The following is a 22,013-nucleotide window of genomic DNA, read 5'->3' as shown; positions in this document are numbered from 1 at the left end:
GACTTTTAACTGCTGTTTCTCTTCTACACCAGTATATGTCAGTTGAGTTTGCCTTTGCTCTTCACTCAAGCATTGACACTTGTCCATTTAGCCTTCGTTCTCCACTAATATCAAATGCTTTGTTAGATTGGATTTGGGAGTGATATAAAATTATACCCTTAGGAAACAAAAATATTTCAGGACTGTGGAAGTAGGAATTAAATGATTACATTCAAAAGGAACACAGCAGAAGAGAAACACACTGTTTAAAATCCCGTATTAAGTTAATTCTCTGGTCCTCTGCAGTTTTGAACTGGACTGACTTCTAATCAGAAGAAACCCAGTATCTCTATACAGAGATACTTAAAAAAGAATATTTGATTGCACTGCATAATCCAGCCCCAAACTCATGGCGTGTACACCTTTTTGGCAGGATGAGTGGGAAAAAAACACCGCCTGTGCTGTGCGCGTTCATCTTTTCCTTTGCCGAGCTTGGCGGTTCCTGCCTCTGCGCATGCTGTCCTTCTGCGCGGTGCTGCTGGCTGCCCCGCTGAATTGAGGCGAGGTTTGGGCGTGCGCCCCCCGGTGCCTGAAAGGCGCCGACACCCCATGCTTCTGAGGGACTGCAGAGTGACTTAGCCAAGTCACTCAGTCGTGTCCGACTCTCTGCGACCCCATGGGCTCTACAGTCCGTGGAATTCTCCAGGCCAGAATACTGGAGTGGGTAGCCTCTCCCTTCTCCTTGGGATCTTCCCAACCCAGGGATCAAACCCAGGCCTCCTGCATTGCAGGCAGATTCTTTAGCAGCTGAGCCGCCAGGGAAGGCCTCAGAGGGACTTACCTGGAAGCTAAAATCGTACCCAGGGCCCAGAAGCAGTTAAACTTGCTTCCTAGATGTACTGACTAGAAATAACTTACTCATTCCAAGAAGATGGTCCTAAAGTTGGCTGTAGAAGCTCCATGTTCAAGGGTTACATATTCTTTCCTTCCATAGTAGAATTTACCAATCTGAAAAGGTAAGACTTGGAGAATGAGTTTAAACAGTACTTAAAAAAATTGGTACTGGAGGCAGAACCTGCAGTATTCCTTTGATAAAGTCTGCTGAATGGAAAGCCAGCATATTTTAATTGAGTGGCTTCAGTGGATCCTTAGATATTTTGAGTTGTAATGAATTTTAGTGGTTAACTGTGGTAAACCTCATTTCAAAGACAAGTTATTTATTCTTTTTCAATTGTGTTGGCAAATAGAGCTATTAAGAGCCAGAATCTTATGTCTGATTCCTGAAGTCATGTAGCTTGACTCCTGTTAGGAATGTAATTAAAGTGTCATCTCCCACCAAAAGAACTAGAATCTAAAGAAAAAGAATCAGGTGACTGTGATGATGATGCAGCTGTTACTCTGAGACCTGTTTTTACATCTTCACTATACTTTTCATTATTTAGAAAAACATTGTACAGTAGAAACATAATGGAAATCATATATGTTAATTTTAAATTTTCTAGGAGCTGCATTAAAAGTAAAAAAAAAAAAGGTGAAATTAATGATAATATATTTAATCTACTATATCCAGAGTAATACCATTTCAAGATATAATCAATATAAAAATTATTAATGAGACATTTTACATTCTATTTTTCTTACTCTTTGCTTTCATATATATTTAACATTATGCATGCATGCATGCTCAGTCAGTCATGTCAGACTCTCTGTGACCCCGGGGACTGGAACCCGCCAGGCTCCTCTGTCCTTGGGATTCTCAGGCAAGCAATACTGGAGTGGGTTGCCATTTCCTCTTCCAGGGGATCTTCCCAACCCAGGGATTGAACCCACGTGTCCTGCATTGGCAAGTGAATTCTTTACCACTGCGCCACCTGGGAAGCCCATATGTAACACTTACAGCACATCTCAAATCACACTCGCTACATTTCAAATGCTGAATAGGTACATGTGGCTGGCTAGTAGGCTACCAAGCTGGACAGTGCCAGTTTAGAACATATTCCTTTTTTTTTTTTTTTTTTCCGTACAGATCTTTTTTTTTTTTTTTCCCAGTGGGTTTTGTCATACATTGATATGAATCAGCCATGGATTTACATGTATTCCCAATCCCGATCCCCCCTCCCACCTCCCTCTCCACCCGATTCCTCTGGGTCTTCCCAGTGCACCAGGCCGGAGCACTTGTCTCGTGCATCCCACCTGGGCTGGTGATCTGTTTCACCATAGATAGTATACATGCTGTTCTTTTGAAATATCCCACCCTCACATTCTCCCACAAAGTTCAAAAGTCTGTTCTGTATTTCTGTGTCTCTTTTTCTGTTCTGCATATAGGGTTATCGTTATCACCTTTCTAAATTCCATATATATGTGTTAGTATGCTGTAATGTTCTTTATCTTTCTGGCTTACTTCACTCTGTATAAGGGGCTCCAGCTTCATCCATCTCATTAGGACTGGTTCAAATGAATTCTTTTTAATGGCTGAGTAATATTCCATGGTGTATATGTACCACAGCTTCCTTATCCATTCATCTGCTGATGGGCATCTAGGTTGCTTCCATGTCCTGGCTATTATAAACAGTGCTGCGATGAACATTGGGGTGCACGTGTCTCTTTCAGATCTGGTTTCCTCAGTGTGTATGCCCAGAAGTGGGATTGCTGGGTCATATGGCAGTAGAACATATTCCTTTAAACCTTAAACTATTATGGAAACAGATACATTAGAATATATAGGTTTTAGAAAGAGTTCTTAATACTTTTTAGATTACTAAAAATAGGGCTAAGTATGTTGAAAATAAATCAGTCAATGGAGTAAAATAGCCATCTGATGGTGTTCTGCATTCCTTAAGTTACTGGGAAATATTGTAATAATACATGTTGAAAATCAATCAATCAATGGAGTAAAATACCTATTTGATGGTGTTCTGCACTCTTTAAGTCATTGGAGAATATTGTAATAATAATTGCAAGTTGAAAATGAGGAGAACTAGGACAAAGCCTACTTTCAGTCTGCTTGAAATAGGTAAGTTTTCTATCAACAAACCTGCGTTCCCAATATGGTTCTTGCAGAGTTACAAGGCAGAGGTTTCATAGATGTTCTGGCTTCTGGGGGCATTATTTTATAGCTTGGCTATGAGTTTGAGAACTTGCAGAGACAGGTAAAATCCCACCCCACCCCCTCACAATGAAGCATTGCTACGGAAACTCTGAAAAGGTTGCCATTGACTGTCTGAATTGTTGAGGCTTCCAGAAAGCAAAGAACAATTATAAATCGTTCATCTCAGGTGGATTCAGTATAGAATTACTCAGGACAGGAGTCTTTTCTGGGAGATTTCCTCATTCCCTGAGACTTTACATGTAAAAATCTTTGTTTTAGTTCATTGTCAGTTGTTTTTAACTCTGTGTTTAATTTGGGGTTTTGGAAAAAGGGTAGGGCTCCCATTCTACCTGCACTCATTTTATCTTTAGTGGAAGAAATGTATCACCTGAGAGCTATAAAATGAAAAAATTGTTTTCATTGGGAAAATGTTCCTAAAAGGTTGCAAAGTAACGTTTTTGCCAGTGAAACCAGAAACCCCTTTCGGTACCTTTTATTAAGACGTCTTAAAGTACATGGGTTTTAAGAGGGGCAAAAGAAGGGGAAAAAAATGTCAAATTCTAGAATACCAATTCTCTGCCCAGATCCTCGTCATGAGGATTTTGTTGTTTTGTATAGTTCCCTTTCTCCCACTCCTGTGATGCAAACTTCAGGGAGTCTGAATTTCTTGCTTATTCTTTCTTGGATTGATTTCTAAGAGATCTTTTTCCATTTTTATTTTTATTTTTTTGACACCCAGGAATTAAATAGCTTTAATTACTTGGATCTGTACAGACTTGCTGACCTCTTTAACCTCACTTTGTTGGAGAAGGCAGTGATCGATTTCTTAGTGAAACACCTCTCTGAGCTCCTGAAGAGTCGGCCGGAGGACATTCTAACGCTGCCTTATTGTCTGCTTCAGGAGGTTCTGAAGAGTGACCGCCTGACCTCCTTGAGCGAAGAGCAGATCTGGCAGGTAAGGGCACTCTGCATGGGTCCTCCTCCGGCGCGAAGTCGTGGGATGATTAAAAGTTAAGGGATTGAGGAACAGTGACAAGTATCTTGTCTGGTTTGCTCCACATTGGAGTTGAAGTCTCAGAAGTCATGTCCTTGATGGGCAAGTAATTGGAGAACACTAACCCTTGAGGCTTCATCCCGCTCAGCTTAACTGAGGGACTCACAGGCAAGATTCCTCAGACCCTCACCATGGCTTTCCAGAACCTGAGGGGGTGACATCAGAAAGAGTCAAGGGTTTCTATCCTCTTGCCAAACATAGTTACTGAAGCTGAATATGAGAAGGACAGGTTGTAAAGTGGTATTTATGCCTATTTAAGACCAATGGAATCAGAATAAATTCTGGGCTTTCCTGTAAACAGTTCAGAAACAAGCCTTCATGCAGTAGAGAGCAGCTGGGACCGTAAATGAGACGAAGCTCTTTCTGCTTCACATTGGGAAAATCTCTTTCCTTCCTTCATTTTGTGCTCGTTGCTGTTTTCCTATGCCCTGCCTTTTCGCCTGACATAGCATTCCTTTCAGATACCCTTTGTTTAGGGGACAGAGGATCTTTTGTGTTTTCAAGTTGATTATCCCGTTGAAATCCATTGTGCTCATCTGCAGTGACTGTACTTGAACAATCCACACAGTGTCTTTGGAAAACTGTCACCACACAGTCACCACAGTCTGACTGTTTTCCAAGGACAGTCAGAGTCCATCTTTCCCCACTTCTCCTTATACTTTCCATCTTCCTCTCTGAAGCAGTGGCTAGCCATCTTGTTACTTCTTGGATTCCGTACCTTCAAGAGTTCATGGTCATTTGAAAATGTTTATATACAGCATACAAGGGAAAATATGAAGTCTTCTATTAGCTGATGAGGCACCTTGTATCTTACCAAAAGACATTCAGAGAATACTTTAATTCTGGCTGAAATGGAGTCATAGATAGTTGTGAATTATCCAATGTCTGATTCTCTGGTGGTGGTGATTTAATTGCTAAGTCGTGTCCAACTCTTTGTGACCCCATGGACTATAGCCCGTCAGACTCCTCTGTCCATGGGGATTCTCCAGGCAAGAATACTTGGGGTGAGTTGCCATTTTCCTTCTCCAGGGGATCTTCCCGACCCAGGGATCAAACCCACGTCTCCTGCATTGGCAGGCAGATTCTTTACCACTGAGTCACCTGGGAAGCCCACATCTGATTCTACTGATGGCTAATTTTCCTGATGCCTTTCTCCCGAATTTCTTTATCTTACTTTAATCAGCAACTTTCCTCTTCACCACTTTTTCCACCAGTGAGGATGAGAGCCGTGGTGTACTGAGGGCCTTCCAGGACCCAGGCTCTTTGCAAACTTACTAACTTATCATCACAACAGGCCCGAAGGATGGCTGTTGTCGTTCCATCCTCCGGACAAGCAAGGTGAGGCTTCAGTGTCTTGCCTCAGGGTTACAGAGCAGAGCCAGGCTTCAAATCCATGTTTGCTGACACCTGCCCTCATCTTTCAAGTATTCCATGCTGTCTTGACAAGAAAATATAAGTGAAAAAAACAAGCCACAAATTATTTTCTGCTTCTTAGGTATATCTCATAATGTTTGTTCAGGCAGAGGTCAGAAGTGTTGGTGAGGATGAGTTTGGGCTATGAATTTTAATTATCTGTGGAAAGCACAGATCATCAGAATTACTCTGGTTAATTCAAAGTGAGGGATTGTCATATTTTTCTTGACTTCCCAAAGGGAAAAAGACTTAGAATGAATTCTGCATTTGATTATTTCTAACCAAATTGAGATGTGGGCCAGCCATCCCTGTGGCTTCTGTCTCTTTTTGTGGCATGGTTGAAAGCACTGCCCGATATCAACATGGTAATGTACAGATGTGCGAGTGTCCCAAAATTTCATGCTATTCACATAGGAGTTACTGTAATTGCCTCTCTAAAGGTTACTAATGTTATAATGTAGAATCTCAAAAGCTGCTTTCTGCTGCAGGCAATATTTTCTTAGACCTGGTACTAAAGAAAGAATTAAAAGACTCACAGAAATATTATCAATTTAGGCATTCAACGGGCAATAAGAAACTGTTTTTGCATTATCTTAGTAAATAAGTAATTCCCTTGTACTCAACCCAATAGAGAAAAATCAGATCAGTCCAGTTATATCACCTCAAGTATAGTTAAGTTCATCATTTTTGCTGAGGTTATACTGGTAATGCAATATACCAGGGAAGAATCTAATATTCAGCCCAGGGTGAAGATTGGGTATGCCAGAGGATTAGTGTCAGGGTGACTTTATAGAAGTGAAACTTGATGGACAGGTTGGAGACAGATCTACAGAATCTCATTAAATTGCTGAATTGTTCATTACGGAACGTTCTCACTGTAATAAAGTGCTCATTGACTTTGACAAATCCCTATCCCATGTCTTAAAGAAGAACAGTGAATCTTAGGGGTGTTGGGGAGGAAACAGAAAATTGGCACAAAGTAGGACAAGTAATAGGAAAGCGGATGAAGGGATGGTGCGGTTTGATTATTTGCAGCTGGTGACTTATTGTGAGCGCTCAGTAAACACACACATACACCCTTACACATGTGGCTCTTCCACTCTGGTCTACTGGTAATGTAATCTGGGATATCCACTTCATTTGGCAAAAGGCCCAATTTTTATTATTCACCATACTTCACACAATTTGGCTCTAAAGACATGTCATAAGAACTGTCACTTTATCCTGACTGAACAGACTTTTTTTTTTCTTTTTCCTGCTGTCCCTTATCCAGTCCCTTTCCTGCTAAAATGTGCTAAAGCCCGTGATAACCATTCTGTGCATCTGAAAAACCTGTGAAATCCCCTGAGATTATGCTTTTTGTCTGCTCTCTTTTCTTCTACCTGACCTTTTGAAACTTAATATATTAAGTCTTCTCTCTCACAGAGGCTTCTTCATCCCCCCTAAACAATTATTTTCTTCCTTCCATAGCCTGAAACTGCTGGGTCTATTCATTAACTTCACTTTATATCCACAGGTACAGTTGAGACTTTACATGTATACACTTTGGATATATAAAGGCAGAGAAGTCCCCTCAAAAAATCTTTTTTTTTTTTTTAATTCAGTTCAATTCAGCTCAACAATTTGGTGTTAGAGTTCAAGGCCAGCAATTTCTCAGATTCCAGATGAAAGATACCAAATTGGTTATTGGGTTCAAAGAAAGAGGAGACTAAAAACGAGCCAATCAGCAGAGGAGGAAGCATGGGGCGTGAGGTCACTGGCATCCCTGACCTGGCAAATCTCCACCAGTTTTATTTTGCTTTCAGGTTTTAGCTTTGACTTAGGACTTTGTTTCAGCAGGGACCTGTTACATTTCTCTCCTTAGATTCAACATAATAGTTTAAGACTACTGAGCCAGGGGTCCTGCTCTAAAACTTAGAGTGAAACCATGAAACATTTCCATTCCACTCCCACATATTGGGTCTGTTCTCATTTCATAGGAGGTACTGGATAATCTGTTTTTTCCTCAGGAAGGTATACTCTCTGCCCTTTCTTTTTTTTTTTTACCGCAGTCTCTTTCCTGAGAATAAAGGGGAAGTTACCTTCTGTGACAGTGTGCTTTGTAGAAAAACCTATATATTATGTAAATTCTTGTATTTGCTAGTGTAGGGAGAAAGTGTGGCTGTCCACCTATCAGTATTTTTTTTTTTTCAGCTGCACCACATGGCATGTGGGATCCTAGTTCCCTGACCAGGTATCAAACCCACAACCCCTGTGTTTGAGGTGTTGAGTCTTAACCACTGGACTGCCAGGGAAGTTCCTATCCATTAGTATAAACTGAGCACCTACTAAATGGCCCAAACCACTAAATGTAAGACAGAGTACAAGCTAGCTAACTGCATTTCCCTCTCCTAATCCTCACCCCAATTGGGAGGGATCCTTCCGGATTTAAACCATTACCCAGCTCTCTGGATTATTATTTCGTCTCTGAAGTAGCAGAAACAAGGATATTTAAAAATGGGTACAGTAGATTGTTGAATTACAAATGAGTATTTATAGTATACCTATTATGTGCTCAGCACAGTTTTAGAAGTTAGATCCTGGGATAAAAAGCTGTTTAAATGTGTTCAGTTGTTGGGTTAGAGAGATTTAGCTTAGCTTTATTTCTGAACAGGGAAAAGTTTTGTTTATTGTTAATTCTTAATTAACTATTTCCTACTTTCAGTGAAAAGCACTTATTATTTAATAAGTGTTAATTATACATCAGTGGTTTTCATCCTTTACTAACCATGGCTTGAGGGCTCCTCCTCATATTTTGAGCCTAACTTTGCCTGGACTTCAGTAGATAATAAGAGCAGACGATTCAGTGGTCACATCACTGATGTCAGACAAGACCAGATCTTGGCAGGGAAAGTCTTTTTTATCCCAGTCATGTCCCGTTTTAGTTGGGCAAAGATGAACCATGAACCATGTCATGTGGTTTGGGGCTGGGGGGATTGGAGTAGGTAATCATGTTTACATTTGTCTTTGATTCTTCATCCCCAGAGCCAGAGGCTGTACCTGTAGGGTTTGTGTTGAATGCTGCCTTCTTGTTCTCTTACACTCTATAAATAATGAATTAAAAACAATAATGTATAGTTTTCATATTAAAATGTATTGAATGGATAATAAGGCATCCTACTATTCCTATAAAAGGCTGGATTTATTCTAAGAAAATTGGTATACGAAATGAATTTCATCTTTTAAAACAGCATTTTTTTTCTTGTGTTTTAGTTGGAAATTTCCTTCTGTAAGTCATACTGTTAGTAACACATTCACTTTATATCTCTAGAGATGTAAGTCACATATTGTTTAGAGTAGTCAACAACCTCTGATGCAGTGATTTTTTTGACAGGCCCCTCCTGGGCTTTTATCTACTCCACAAACTACCCACCTTAGGTTTGATTTAATCATTTCCCTCAAAAGGAGTCCCAGAAAGTGAACCCAAACAAAAAGCTACTGTCCCTTTATAGTTGGAAAATAGAGAACACTAGCGATGTGCTCAGCGTTCGTCTTTTATCTCTAAGATGATAAACTGTCCCAGATGCACCCCTGGCCAGGGAGAAGGAAGGACTTCAGACAGTACTGTGTGTCCAAGAATACTATCGTAACACTTCACGTTTGAATATCACATCCTGGTTTCCAGAATGCGCCTGCATTTTGCATTGCTTTGTGCTCCTGTGGTGCAAATGGGGAACGTGAAGTAACAGAGCTAGAGATCAAATTCACGTCTTCTCATTCTTGGGTTTTTCCCACTTTGCCCCATAGCTCCCAAGTTCACAACTGAAGCGCAAAAATACTTGGGGTGTGGTGGACACAGAGGTACATCAGGTTGGTCCTGTGACTTGAAATCAGGAAGGGCTTGGCTGTCCCTGTTCCCTGGCGTGGTGCCAGCAGGTTGAAGGGGTGGTCGCCAGCTCTGCGCCTTCACGCCTGTGGCCTGTGGCTGACTCTGACTCTCTGCTGCCTCTGCTTAACTGCACACCCCCACCCACTGCCTGATTGCTTCCCAGTGGGGACTGACCTCTGCCAAATACAGTAGTGATTTCTTTGCTAATTTGGGGTGTGTTGAAATGGTATGGGTGGATTGGAAAACGAATTTCTTTTGCTTGGACATATGAGCATCACCCAGTATCCCTTTCCCTTTTCTTCAGTGCTTTATTCATTGTTAATTCTTTTTAAAAAATATTTATTTATTTATTTGGCTGCACTGGTTTTAGTTGCAGCATGTGGGGTCTTTTTTAGCTGTGGCGTGTGGGATCTAGTTCCCTGCCTGGGAATCGAACACAGGCCCCCTGCACTGGGAACGCAGTGGAGTCTAGCCATTGGACCGCCAGGGAAGTCCCTCACTGTTCATTTTTGTTCACTGTACGTACTCTCTTAAACAGCTTTGCAGACCTTTGTCAATCACTGCAGTAGAGTCCAAGCCTCAAAAAAATTAGACCGTGGGTGACCATTTAATCAAAAAGCTCCATAAGTAGTGTCCTCATTCTTACACTTGGTAGCTGGAAATGAAATAAAATATTGTGGCCTGAGAACTCTTATCCCCACCCCCTAATTACAGTCTTTCATTATATCCCTACCCTTCCTCAGTTTAATTTCATATATGCGTGTAACATTAGCATTTTTTCAGAGAGGCCCTTTCTGGGCATCTTAACTAAATCTGTACCATTTCTCAGTTTTCTTCCTGAAGCTTCTGGCAGTCCCTCCCAGATACTTACAGTCTTTTCTGCAAATGTGATGAGGGCATCTTCACTTCCTTTTTCCTAGATGCTACACTGAGAATAAAGAGTGGTTCGTTCACATCCCAAATAGCGCTGTGCCAGGAGGATGTTGGATCCTGGGAGTGCCCCCAGCTGGACACTGAGCCCTTCTGCTATTTCAGGTCTTGGTGCTCAGAGGGGCCAGAGTGTGTAGTCAGTCACTTGTCCTGATCTACATGCAGCTCATTCCTTGTGAGGACTCATCCCCGAGGAGCTTGGCTAGTGGTCCTGCTGTTGCTCGTCTGGACTGTGTGCCTTGGAGAGACGCACGCCACGTTCGTTTCAGAGGGACTTCGCTCCAGCTAATCCTCGTGCTGGAGCTGTGCGCTGTCAAGAGGCTGTGCAGGGCAGTGATTATCAGAAATTACGGGAGACCTGACTTGTATTCATGGGCTGCCGTTCCCATGAGTTAATAGTTTCTTTTTCCTTCCTTTTATTTTGTTTTAAATGAGCACAACAGAACAACAAGGTGATTTATGAGATATGACATATTTATGTTCTCTGCTTCTAATTTTCACTGTGATTCATGTTGTTTCCAGACTGATATTTTTGTTGTTGCTGCTGTGAGAAGGAAAAAGATGACTGGAGACTATTACTTATGCATTGGTAGCCTGCAGTCATATTGCTGCTACCTGCGTTATCAGGGATTTAAAAATAAAACCCAAACTGTATGCTAAACATGAGGTAGAAACCTCGAGGCCAGGCACAGAAGTTCATCAATAATAATAACAGCAATAATAATTTTTACAATCCTTAGAGAGCTTTATACATTTTAAGCATTTTTACACACATCATTTCATTCAAGTCTCCCATCAGCCTTGTTAAGGTCGATAAGGCAACGCTCACTCACATTTTAACAGGTGAGGAAGCGAAAACTCACGGAGGACAAGTGATTGACTCCCTTCACAGTATGGTTTCAGTGGAGGTCTCACTGTGTCCTCTTCAAATACTCAAGTCACTAGGAAGACAGGAACTCAGCGTACCTGATCCAGGTTCTCAGAAGGCAAACCGATTTGTTGCTCTATAATGCGTGAGCCAGCAGTCTACATGTCCTAATAAATTACCAGTTTTCTCTCTCACCTGTTGTGCTGCTTTGTGGGAAGTTGCAAAAATGACTCTTAATAAAAGTCATACAAAAAAGTGTTGCTGAAGGTCTTTCTTTTCTCAGAGCCTGGAAAATTGAGGCTCTAGATGGTTTGGTGAGAAGGAGTGAAGGGAGGACTCTGGCAGAGGTTGGGAACCACCTTCCATTCCTTGCAGGTACAGAGTGATCAAGTGCAGGAAGAGACATCCCACAGTGGAGGATCACTTAAAATCCGACCAGGAGATTTCGATCAGTGTGAAAAAGATCTTAGAACACGGTTATTTCTGTTGCAGCCCTGCAGACTGAGTGATGGAAAGTCTTCAGACTGTTGTGAGAGTGAGGATGGATCAGATGGAAATTATTAATCCTGATATCTTCATTTTATACCTGAATATTAAAATTGAGAAATTTATGTAGTAGAAAATTACATCTAGGTAATGGCCTACATGTGGGATTTAAGAGAAAGGGAGAAAAAAATTTATTAACACTGATAAATGATAGTGTCTTTCTGGTAGAAATGAGCCTGTACCCCATGTCCTTCATTGCCAGACTATCTCTATAGGAATCCTTACCAGGCCAGTTGGGTGCCCGTGGCCATGGTGTTTGTGCCAGTTGGCCATATCAGACCATGGAGGTTGCCTGTTCTGGGTATTCTAGAGGAGAGGCTCTCAACTTAGCCATGGAATGACCCAGAGGCTCTAGGTTTGTTTATACAACAAAGAGATGTCTGGGGAACCTTTGGCATTTATTTTTAAATGCCGACATCCTTTCACTCTGCTTCACTCACCCCTGCCTCCAGGACTTTGGCTACAGGTAAAACTAAAGAATAACATCTCTCAACTTACCTGAAGGGGAAAGGTGGCCATTCTAAGATAGTAATCATGGGCAGTCTTCAGATATATGAATAGTTGAGGTTCTCCTCTTTAATAGGACCACCTCTTTGTTACTTGGGGGTGCCACATTGGACAATGAAAACAGATTTCAATATTCCAGTAGACAAAACATAATCAGAAAGAAAAATTCTCTTAGGTAAAAAATCTTTGATGAGTTTTAAAGATAAATAGCACAGGCTTTTGCATTGTTCCTCTTTGTCTATAGGAAGTCAGTTTCAGTAAATGGTACAGATACTACTTATGTTTCAAGAACAGAAGCTAAAAAGAGCCAGGCCAGCTGGAGGCTGAATACACTTATCTTCTTTGTGTGTGTTCTTGTTGATGAGAAATGCCCACACACCAGCTCCTCTGGCCACACAAGGAAGTCAGTGATGGATGGTGCGCTGAAGTTTAAATGTTTTAGGGGGACCTATCTTATTAACACTTTAAAACAAGTGAGCATAATATCATTAATTTTGATTAATTCATTTGCTCTTAATATAGCTTTTAATTTGTAATTCTAGGTGAATTACAATGTAATTTGGCATTAATTATACTAAATTGACTATAAGTCAGCCAATCACAAGGGGAAATTACTCACAGCTGAAAGTAAAACTAGATTTCTCCATCCAGAAAGGACAACGCTTAGTTAAGAGGCAAATAGACTTTAGACATCCCTCTCTTTGGCTGTGAGAATAACATTGAACCTGCCGAGGGCTGTAAGCGATTTCTTATTCTGCTCACTGCTGGGACTGTATGCTCCGGAGTGAAGCCCAACACAGACAGTAAATAATAAAGTAAACAAAGGGATTGATTTGTCAGGCTGCCGGCTCTCCTGAAGAATCTTTCTGTTCTTCCCATCTCTTGTACGATTTAAGCCACGTAGAGGGGCTGTGTAGTGCTTCGAACGATGAATTCCACACCTCTTGGATTCAAGAGGTTAGAACAGACACTGACCCAGGTCGGCCTGCTTTTCATCCTCCTGGTCTGTGAACCAGCTAAGGAAATTCTCTCTTAAATCCCACGTGCTGACAGTGTCCCAAAGCCACTCTTTTTTTTTCTTTTTTAATATATATTTTTATTTATCTATTTGTTTGGCTGTGCTGGGTCTTGGTTGCGGCATGTGGGATTTAGTTCCCCAACCAGGGATCAAACCGGGGCCCCCTGCATTGGGAGCTCGGCGTCTTAGCCCCTAGAACACTAGGGAAGTCCCCCAAAGCCACTCTTAACTGACCAGTATACAAACTACCTTCTGGGCAGAGGGACATCTGTGCCTTAAAAGACCAGTGCTCCTCAGGGAGAAGAAGGGAACCCTCGGGAGATGCAGAGCCTGGTCATTAACAAAGCTTGTTGGAGGCCCCTGTGCACACACCACAAGTAAGACGGCTGTGATAGGATGGGCCGCCTGAGAAGGTGGTGGGAGAGCGAAGGTGGTTTTGTAAAATAATTGTGTTTGAACCACTTGCCAGATATCTTTCTAAGAGAGTTGTCTCCTAAAAACAGTCAGAATGAAAACTTTGGGATGCTAGAAAGTCATATGGCAAATTTAGCAATATCCTGTTTGAGGTATATGTACATGTAAGTAGAACTATGGAAATTTTGTACATTCTTGATACTTTTGTGGTGAGCACTTGACCCATAAAATGAGATCTAGCAAGGATGACATGCAGATTCGTGAAGCATTCCATATTTTTTTTTAAAAAAAAAAAAGAGATCTAGCTATGAGGAGACTAAATACTGCATGGAAAATTCCAGGCTGTTTTTAATAATTCTTTTTACTTTGTCTATTATGTACCCTTGTTGTATCATTCCAACTCAGAGTCTAGCAAATAAAATGGCCTAATAAGTTTTATGTAAAAGTTTTGAGTGTAGAGTTTAAAAGCTATCCTGCCCCCTGTCTCTTAAACACATACAGGTGGGTTTCACATCACACACACAAACACACTTGCGGGTAGACAGACACATACACGCACATCACAGATTGCATGCATGTTAATTTTTACAGCTAAAAAACTTTCCTTTGTTTTACACTGTTGACCTGAATCATAATGCTCTCATGATTGGCTGGTTGATCCCAAGATGAAAGAAGAAACTAGAAGTTAGAAACTTATTTTTGCTACTCCAGGTGTATATTCTATTATCATAAATTATTTAAGAATATTAACGACGATAGTCTGTGTAGTTGCCACATGAATGCAGCAAAAATCATCTCCATTTTTTCCAGATCTCTTTGTGCCAAATTTCGCCTGGCCTATCACAGAAATTTTTATTCCTTTTCCTCAACTATTCTTTTTAACGTCAGCATAGGTTTGGTAGGTTCCACCTGCCCCTGTGGTTCCCAGTTCAGCTACGTGTTCCTGACTCGAAATCACCCTTATTTGATCTGTACCCTCTGATGGATGAGCGCCTTTGAGCTCCAAATGTGGTGGTCCTCGAGAACGGGAAAGGATTTGGGGCAGAGAAACTGGTACTGAAGTCAGCAGACCAGAGGGCTTGAGAGAAAACGTTTACAAGATATTTCTGCGCTCGGTTTAGAATGCCAGTGGAATAAATGGGTCTGTTAATCAAACAGCACTGAGAGGTTAGGTCGTTGGCAGCCTTTTTAGTCATTCCGTGCTTTTCAAGAGTGAATTTGTTAGAATTATGGTGAATACCCACTTAGAGCCTCAGCTGATAACCTTACCTGTGTTTTATAACTCTGCACTGTCAGAACTCATAATAAGTCAAACATTCTTTCAGTGGTGCTCATAAGGGAGGAAAAAAAAAAAGAGCCGCACAAATTTAAGAGTAATTTCAGATTGTAAATGAAAAGGAGAGGCACGACTGTTGATTTGCACCAATCATGCCTTCCTTTCATCTGCTCTGATTAGGCCTGGTGCGGTTTCATCAGACCCCTCCATCACGGAGCTGTCACTCCAGCCGTCTGTTGATTGAAAACAATCAAGGCTCTGATGGCACAATTATTCTGACCCTTTAACTAGAGGCTGCTGTGATAATGAAAGGTTGATTATGATAGTTTGTGCCTCTTTCAGTTTGCCAAGAAGGTTAATTTGGGCATCAGACGGATGTTTAATGGGCGCTTGCTGGCTACACTGAGGTAAATGAGAACGTGCAGTCTTGGATATTGCACGGATATAGTTTGGCTGTCAATCATTGTCATTTGGAGTTTGTGCGTCGCACTCTGGAAATCACATTTTATTTTTTCCTTGGGATTTAATTTATTCTGTGCCCCGAGGAAGTTCTTTCACTCACTGACCTTCACAGCAGCTTTCTCTGCCTTTTTTTTTTTTTTTTTTCTTTTTTCAAATGGAGCTCAAAGGCACAACACATCTAGAAGAGCATTTTTCTTTCATTTTCACTTAAAAATGGAAACTTTAAAAAATCCGTCCTTATCGCTGCCTTCCAATAGAGCAAATGTTCCCATCCTGGTTGTGCGGTGGGGGAGTGTAAATGACAGGGGTACTCTGGCCAGTTTGCTAAGGCAGCCGCTCCCACAGTTGTGCACCATTGCTTACACCAACCGGCAAGGCTGGGAAATGCAAAATGGGCGCACATATGAACTGAAGGCTCCAGCCTCCTCACGTTCCTCTCACCAGCATGTCTCACAGCAGTCTGATGAATCCTTGTTTCCAAGGGCAGCGTCAGACTCCTTTTCCCTCCTTGGGAGGCATGAGGGGAGGGGTTGAGCTGGGGAGACAGATATTTGTCCACAGACCAACCAAGGTTATTAAAAGTTGCAAATTTCAATTTGTATCATCCCAGCACCTAATCTTGTTGCTTTTTTGAAGCATAGGATAAAAAAGATGCAGGCATGTAATAGTGCTGGTGTTTACAATGCATAGCTCATTTCAGTCCTCTTTTATGCACACCTTTTAAAACAAAAAATAAAGGAAAAGGAAAAATAAAGGAAAGCCTTCCTTTCTGTCTCCAAGCTCTGCATAGTGGTCTCATAGATTAGGGACCTGAAAGCCAGACTCACTCTTCGGCGTTTTCATTTATGTTGTCTTCGGGTCCTCCCTCCCACACTGTGATCATTCAGCAGCATATTTCTTACTTAGCTGTGGGACATTTTTTCTTAACATGTCAGTTGTAAAACAATTAAGTGTATAGATGTTAAAGTGACAGCATCATAATGATTATAATTTTACTTCGAGTGTTCCATTTTCACATTATTTCTTGCTTTAAAAAAAAGCTATTCGTTTTTGAATGGTAAAGGGAGTCATTAAGTGATAATTCAGTCTCACGTGAACAGGCTCAAAAAAATGAATTAAGTCATTTAATTCAGTTACTGTTTTAAGGCAGCCCTTATTTAAGTAACAGTGCTGTTTAAAATATTTAAAAATATATGAGAATAGGGTCGTGCATGTATGTATATATAGTCTAACGAGATTCTTCATTGCACTAGACCACGAATAATTATTTTTGTTTAGCTCTCTGGATAGCATGGATAAAATCACCCTCAGGGATGCTTAGTAAAATTACTGATTAGTTACGTCTTGTTTTTATTTCAGCAGTAGAGAATAAAAAGGTAATTAGGGGAGAAAAGTCTCAGCCAAATCAGTCACGAGAGGTTTTTTTCTTTTTTAGTATTTAAAAAATAAGATGACTTGCCACAGTGGTATCTATCTTTTATTTTTAGATTTATTCTGTTTGCAAATTAATGAGACTAAAGCAAAGAAAAAAAAATTTTTTTTTTTTTTTGAAGTATAGCATTATTTCAAATCGTTTTTGGTCCAAGCCTGACTGTGTTTCTACCTTCCCCCAGCCTGCTGAACCCTTTGTGGGAAACTAATGTCTAAAGATAAAGAACTTGCTCTGTGTCCTTATGAGCTCCCCGCCACACTCCCAGAGCTGCGCTCTCGTGGCGCCTCTGTTCACTGGGACCGCATCCCCTCAGCAGTGATGTCCCCGTCACAGGGGCCCAGAGTGTCTCACACCTCACCTCCTGGCCTCTGCTCCCAGGGCTGGGCTTGCTTACTGGTGCCAGTTTCTCTTTCCTCTTCAGCCCTTCTGTCTCCACCTTCAAGGTCCCCCTTCTTGTTTCAACGCGTTATTCCTCCGAATGTGGTCACGATGTCTTGGGTCTGTGACTTCTTCATACTGCAGTCTCTCATAATTCCTTCAGCAAATTTTTTTTTTTTTTTTTTTTTGCTAACCAGAAAAAAAAAAATGTTTTTCTCCTTCAGCAAATACTTCCAGATTTCCTTCTGGACACCAGGCCATGGGACTGAAACATGCTTCTTCTCTGAGGATCACAGCTAATGGTCATTCCTCCTGGTGCTCCTTCCTTCGCCCGCTGCAGCCCTCCCCCCATAGGTTTTCTGAGATTGTCAAGCCGCTGGTTCTCCTGCACTGGGCCTGGCTCCCCACACACCCATTTTCCCTTGTCACTGTTCAGTCACTAAGTCATGTCCAGCTCTTTGCAACCCCACGGACTGCAGCACGCAGGCTTCTCTGTCCTTCACTATCTCCCAGAGTTTACTCAAATTCATGTCCATTAAGTCGGTGATGATATCCAACCTTATCATCCTCCGCCACCCTCTTCTCCTCCTGCCTTCCATCTTTCCCAGCATCTGGGTCTTTTCCAATGAGTCGGCCTTTGCATCAGGTGGCCAAAATATTGGCACTTCATTATCAGTCCTTTCGATGAATATTCAGGGTTGATTTCCTTTAGAATGGACTGGTTTGATCTCCTTGCAGTTCAAGGGACTCTCAAGAATCTTCTCCAACACCACAGTTCAAAAACATCAATTCTTCAGCACTCAATCTTCTTTACGTAACTACATCTATATGTAACTATCCATTTTCCATACATGGCTATTGCAGATTGGCTTTCTAAGTCACCTCCTCCACTCAAAAAAAAATCATAATTGTGCTGAAAAGAGTGTATCTTTTTTGAAAAAAAATATCACTTTTATATTATATTCAAAGGTGCTTCAGGGTATGAATAGAGGATTCTGTGTTCCCCATTATTTATACTGTGATGAAATGAAGGTGAAAAATGCAGTGTGAAGTATCTTTTTCACACATTAGTAGCCAGGCTGAAATTCACATGGTGAAGGGGGTTTAGTGGTCAGCATGGCATCTATGTGTGTTCTTTGCAACTTACTGAGTGTAGGCCCTGGTACCCCAGCCCACCACTTACTATCCCCTGTTAATAGAGGCTGGCCCCTGACTATGTTTAGTCATGTGCTCCAGATAGTGGGTTCCCCACTCCAATCACTGTACTCTCAGCTCTAAATTAAGTTTAAAGTAACCTTTGAGGATTCTTTTCTTTTTCTTTGGAGGCTGCTAGCATTAACCCTTACCTGCAGCTTAAGTACTTCCTGAACATCAAATTCATCACGGTACCCTTATTTGAGGGATTTGACTGTCTCTATGTCTGTGACCTGGGGCAGCTGCTTAGGCCTGTGAGCTCCTTTTGGTCATTAAAGGTTTCATTTCAGGTGGGGAGTGTATGTGCTAGTGAACCTGTAATTGATTCATTATTATTGAGTCAGTTCATAAAGAAATATTCAAAGGCTTGATGCTCTCAGGATGCTCCAGGGCATGTTTACAAATTAAACAGCTTTAAAATAAAACAAAACAAACTTTAAAATGTATAAATGTACCAGCAATATTTAAAACACCCATAAGGGACATGGCAACATTAAAAGATGGTGTTTCCTTGTGTCTGATAATCTGCCTACAATAGACTGAAGCTTCTAAAACTGTAGGATTTTTCTTCCCCTAATTCAAGCTTAACATTAAGAAAACTGAGATCATGGCATCTGGTCCCATCACTTCATGGGAAATAGATGGGGAGACAGTGGAAACAGTGTCAGACTTTATTTTTTGGGGCTCCAAAATCACTGCAGATGGTGACTGCAGCCATGAAATTAAAAGATGCTTACTCCTTGGAAGGAAAGTTATGACCAACCTAGATAGCATATTAAAAAGCAGAGACATTACTTTGCCAACAAAGGTCCGTCTGGTCAAGGCTGTGGTTTTTCCAGTGGTCATGTATGGATGTGAGAGTTGGACTGTGAAGAAAGCCGAGTGCCGAAAAATTGATGCTTTTGAACTGTGGTGTTGGAGAAGACTCTTGAGAGTCCCTTGGACTGCAAGGAGATCCAACCAGTCCATCCTGAAGGAGATAAGTCCTGGGTGTTCATTGGAAGGACTGATGCTGAAGCTGAAACTCCAATACTTTGGCCACCTGATGCGAAGAGCTGACTCATTGGAAAAGACCCTGATGCTGGGAGGGACCGGGGGCAGGAGGAGAAGGGGACGACAGAGGATAAGATGGCTGGATGGCATCACCGACTTGATGGGCATGAGTCTGAGTAAACTCCAGGAGTTGGTGATGGACAGGGAGGCGTGGTGTGCTGCGATTCATGGGTCGCAAAGAGTCGGACACGACTGAGCGACTGAACTGACTGAACTGAACTGAATTCCATACTCCTGAGTATATTTTACAGGGATACGTCAAGACACTTGAGGTCAAGAGTAAGGCTTGACTTATATGGGACTAACAGAATTTGGAAATGAATGGCAAGTAAGACTGTGTGTATATATATATATATATATATATATATATATATATATATATATATAGAGAGAGAGAGAGAGAGAGAGAGAGTGTGAGAATTTCCTTCTCACTGGGTAAGTTCCTGGCACACAATGGACACTCAATAGGAAATTGAAGGGACTTCCCTGGTGTCCAGTGGTTAAAACTCCTGCTTCCAGTGCAGGTATAATTCCTAGTCGGAGAACTAATGTCCTGCAGACTGCACAATAAAGTAAGAGAATTCTTGGTTTATCATAAAAGAAATACAAATTTAAAAAAAATAAATTGAGGAATGGATGAATAAAAATACTAAAAGATTCATGATTATATCATTTACCCCAGGGCCAAAAAAAGAAGAAAGTAATCAACTTAATCAATCATTATTTTAGTTTTCTCAAGTCAGATAGATTAGTGTATACATATAATTTCCTTGCACTAAGTTAACTGAGTTGAGATTTAAGGGAACTGATGGACTTGAATTCAAATATTTTTAATGGGACACTCAAACCAAGTAAAGAAAGTGAATATAAACTGACTGTTATGCAGAGACAACTAAGTTTATGTCTGTGTCTCTCTTTTCATTCATTTGTTCATCCACTCATTCGTTCTTCTCTTACTTGAAATTTAACAAAAATCCTGTGTCTTTAATTACTGGGTTAGAATTATTGAATTCATTGGTGTAGAAATAGGCTCATCTTAAGGGCTAGATTTTAATCTGCAACAGATTATCTGCTGTGATTTTACCATCATTTTATAATGTGAAGTATTTTAATAGTGTAGCAAATTCCTTATCATCTCTAGAGATCTCTCAAAATTTATGTCAATATTGCACAACATTTTTTATGTAAAAATTGTCAGAATGTGCTGGCTTTAACGTGAATTCAGAAGGATAATTGAACTGAGAATTAGCTCCATCTCTTGGTGGCTCATTGCCATCATAATAATTCTGTTTATTGTCTAAATGTCATAGTTTTCCAAGCACTCTCACATGTTATCTCACTCAGTCCTATGTGGACACTGTGACGTAAATAACATCATCTTTGTTTTACAGATGATGAAACCTAGGCTCAGTATATTTGTGTTTTTCATAAACGCTCAGATACTTTAAGAAACCTTTTCTCCTTTTCACTGTGTCACACCCACCTCCGTGGGCATGTACCAGTTAGCGGTGGGAAAAAAGCATCGGAGTTTCCCTGTCCTTTCAGTTGACTTCACCCTGATAATGCGCCCTCATTGCCTGCAGTACCTGGGAGATGATGTGAGATGGTGTGACCCAGGGAGGGTCACTTCTGCTCCCTGTTGCCAGCAGGATACCGTAGGATTTTCTTCTTTGACCAAGTTGGTTTTCTCCGATTTTCCTGTGTTGTTCTGACAATATAAGCTTAATATCTCACCACCGCATGCACTGTCCCTTTTATTTCCAGAATGACATCGTATATAAATATGCATCACTAATATCTTACTTATATATAAATGTGCATCACTAATACCTTACTTAGAAGTTTCACCCATCAGTCTAGTATCAGGTGATATTCTGATGCCATCGGCAGTTAATAGATGAGTATTATCTTTTGGCTCAGACCATTATTAGACCACTTAAGTCAAGTATAAGAAGCTATTTTCTAAATGTACTTATATTTTGCTAAGTGTGAATAGACCAGGAATGGGTTTCATTTTTCCTGCATCGGTGATGTTGATTGTCTTTATTGTCCCGAGGGACATTCTTCCCACCTAAAAAACTTTGTATGTTTTAGATATGGGGATGGTATATTTAAAGCCTCTCCTGAAGTAAAACTTTACGTGACTAGTTTATTAAATATTTTCATTTCTAAATAAAATCTCATTCTGGGATTTTAAATAAATAACACCTGGAAGCAGCCTCCTTACAAGTTTGAAATGTGTGTTCTTTGGCTGAGATCATTTCATTTCTGTGTGGGCCTGTGTACACATGCACTTTGACCTGCCAAACACAGGTGTATGTTTCTGGTGAGTTCAGAATTATAGACAAAAGCTGTCACTTCATTGTTCTGAGAAGATATTTATAAAAAACCATTTGTGCTATGGAAATCTGTGGCTTGGATACTAGACACAGTGATTAGCTTTGATTGTCTTTCCTACCTGTAGAAATTTTGGATGTTTCTGCTTTATGTTTTTAAATTTTCAAAATTTTAATTAAAAATACTTCATTATTTT

The 22,013-nt window shown here is 40.8% G+C and overlaps 1 protein-coding gene across 4 annotated transcripts in view; it reads left to right on the top strand.

The window, feature by feature from the left end:
* The window catches only part of KLHL32 (kelch like family member 32), a 215,989-nt gene that overhangs the window by 148,346 nt on the left and 45,630 nt on the right, over window positions 1–22,013 (top strand). For 2 of the 4 annotated variants that reach the window (XR_009690978.1, XM_061131888.1), the window contains exon 6: window positions 3,807–4,022. Coding sequence is in view for 2 of the 4 variants with exons in the window: in XM_061131888.1 (XP_060987871.1) it covers window positions 3,807–4,022 (216 nt within the window). In the remaining 2 variants the exon portion in view is untranslated. Of the gene's footprint in view, window positions 1–3,806; window positions 4,023–22,013 lie in introns of those variants that run through there. The other 2 variants (XM_061131890.1, XM_061131891.1) reach the window with 2 other exon arrangements.

Source organism: Dama dama, chromosome 28 (assembly GCF_033118175.1).
Source record: "Dama dama isolate Ldn47 chromosome 28, ASM3311817v1, whole genome shotgun sequence".
NCBI classification, from domain to species: Eukaryota; Metazoa; Chordata; class Mammalia; order Artiodactyla; family Cervidae; genus Dama; species Dama dama.
The sequence above is the reverse complement of the archived record's forward strand: the minus strand, read 5'-3'. Positions and strand labels throughout refer to the sequence as shown.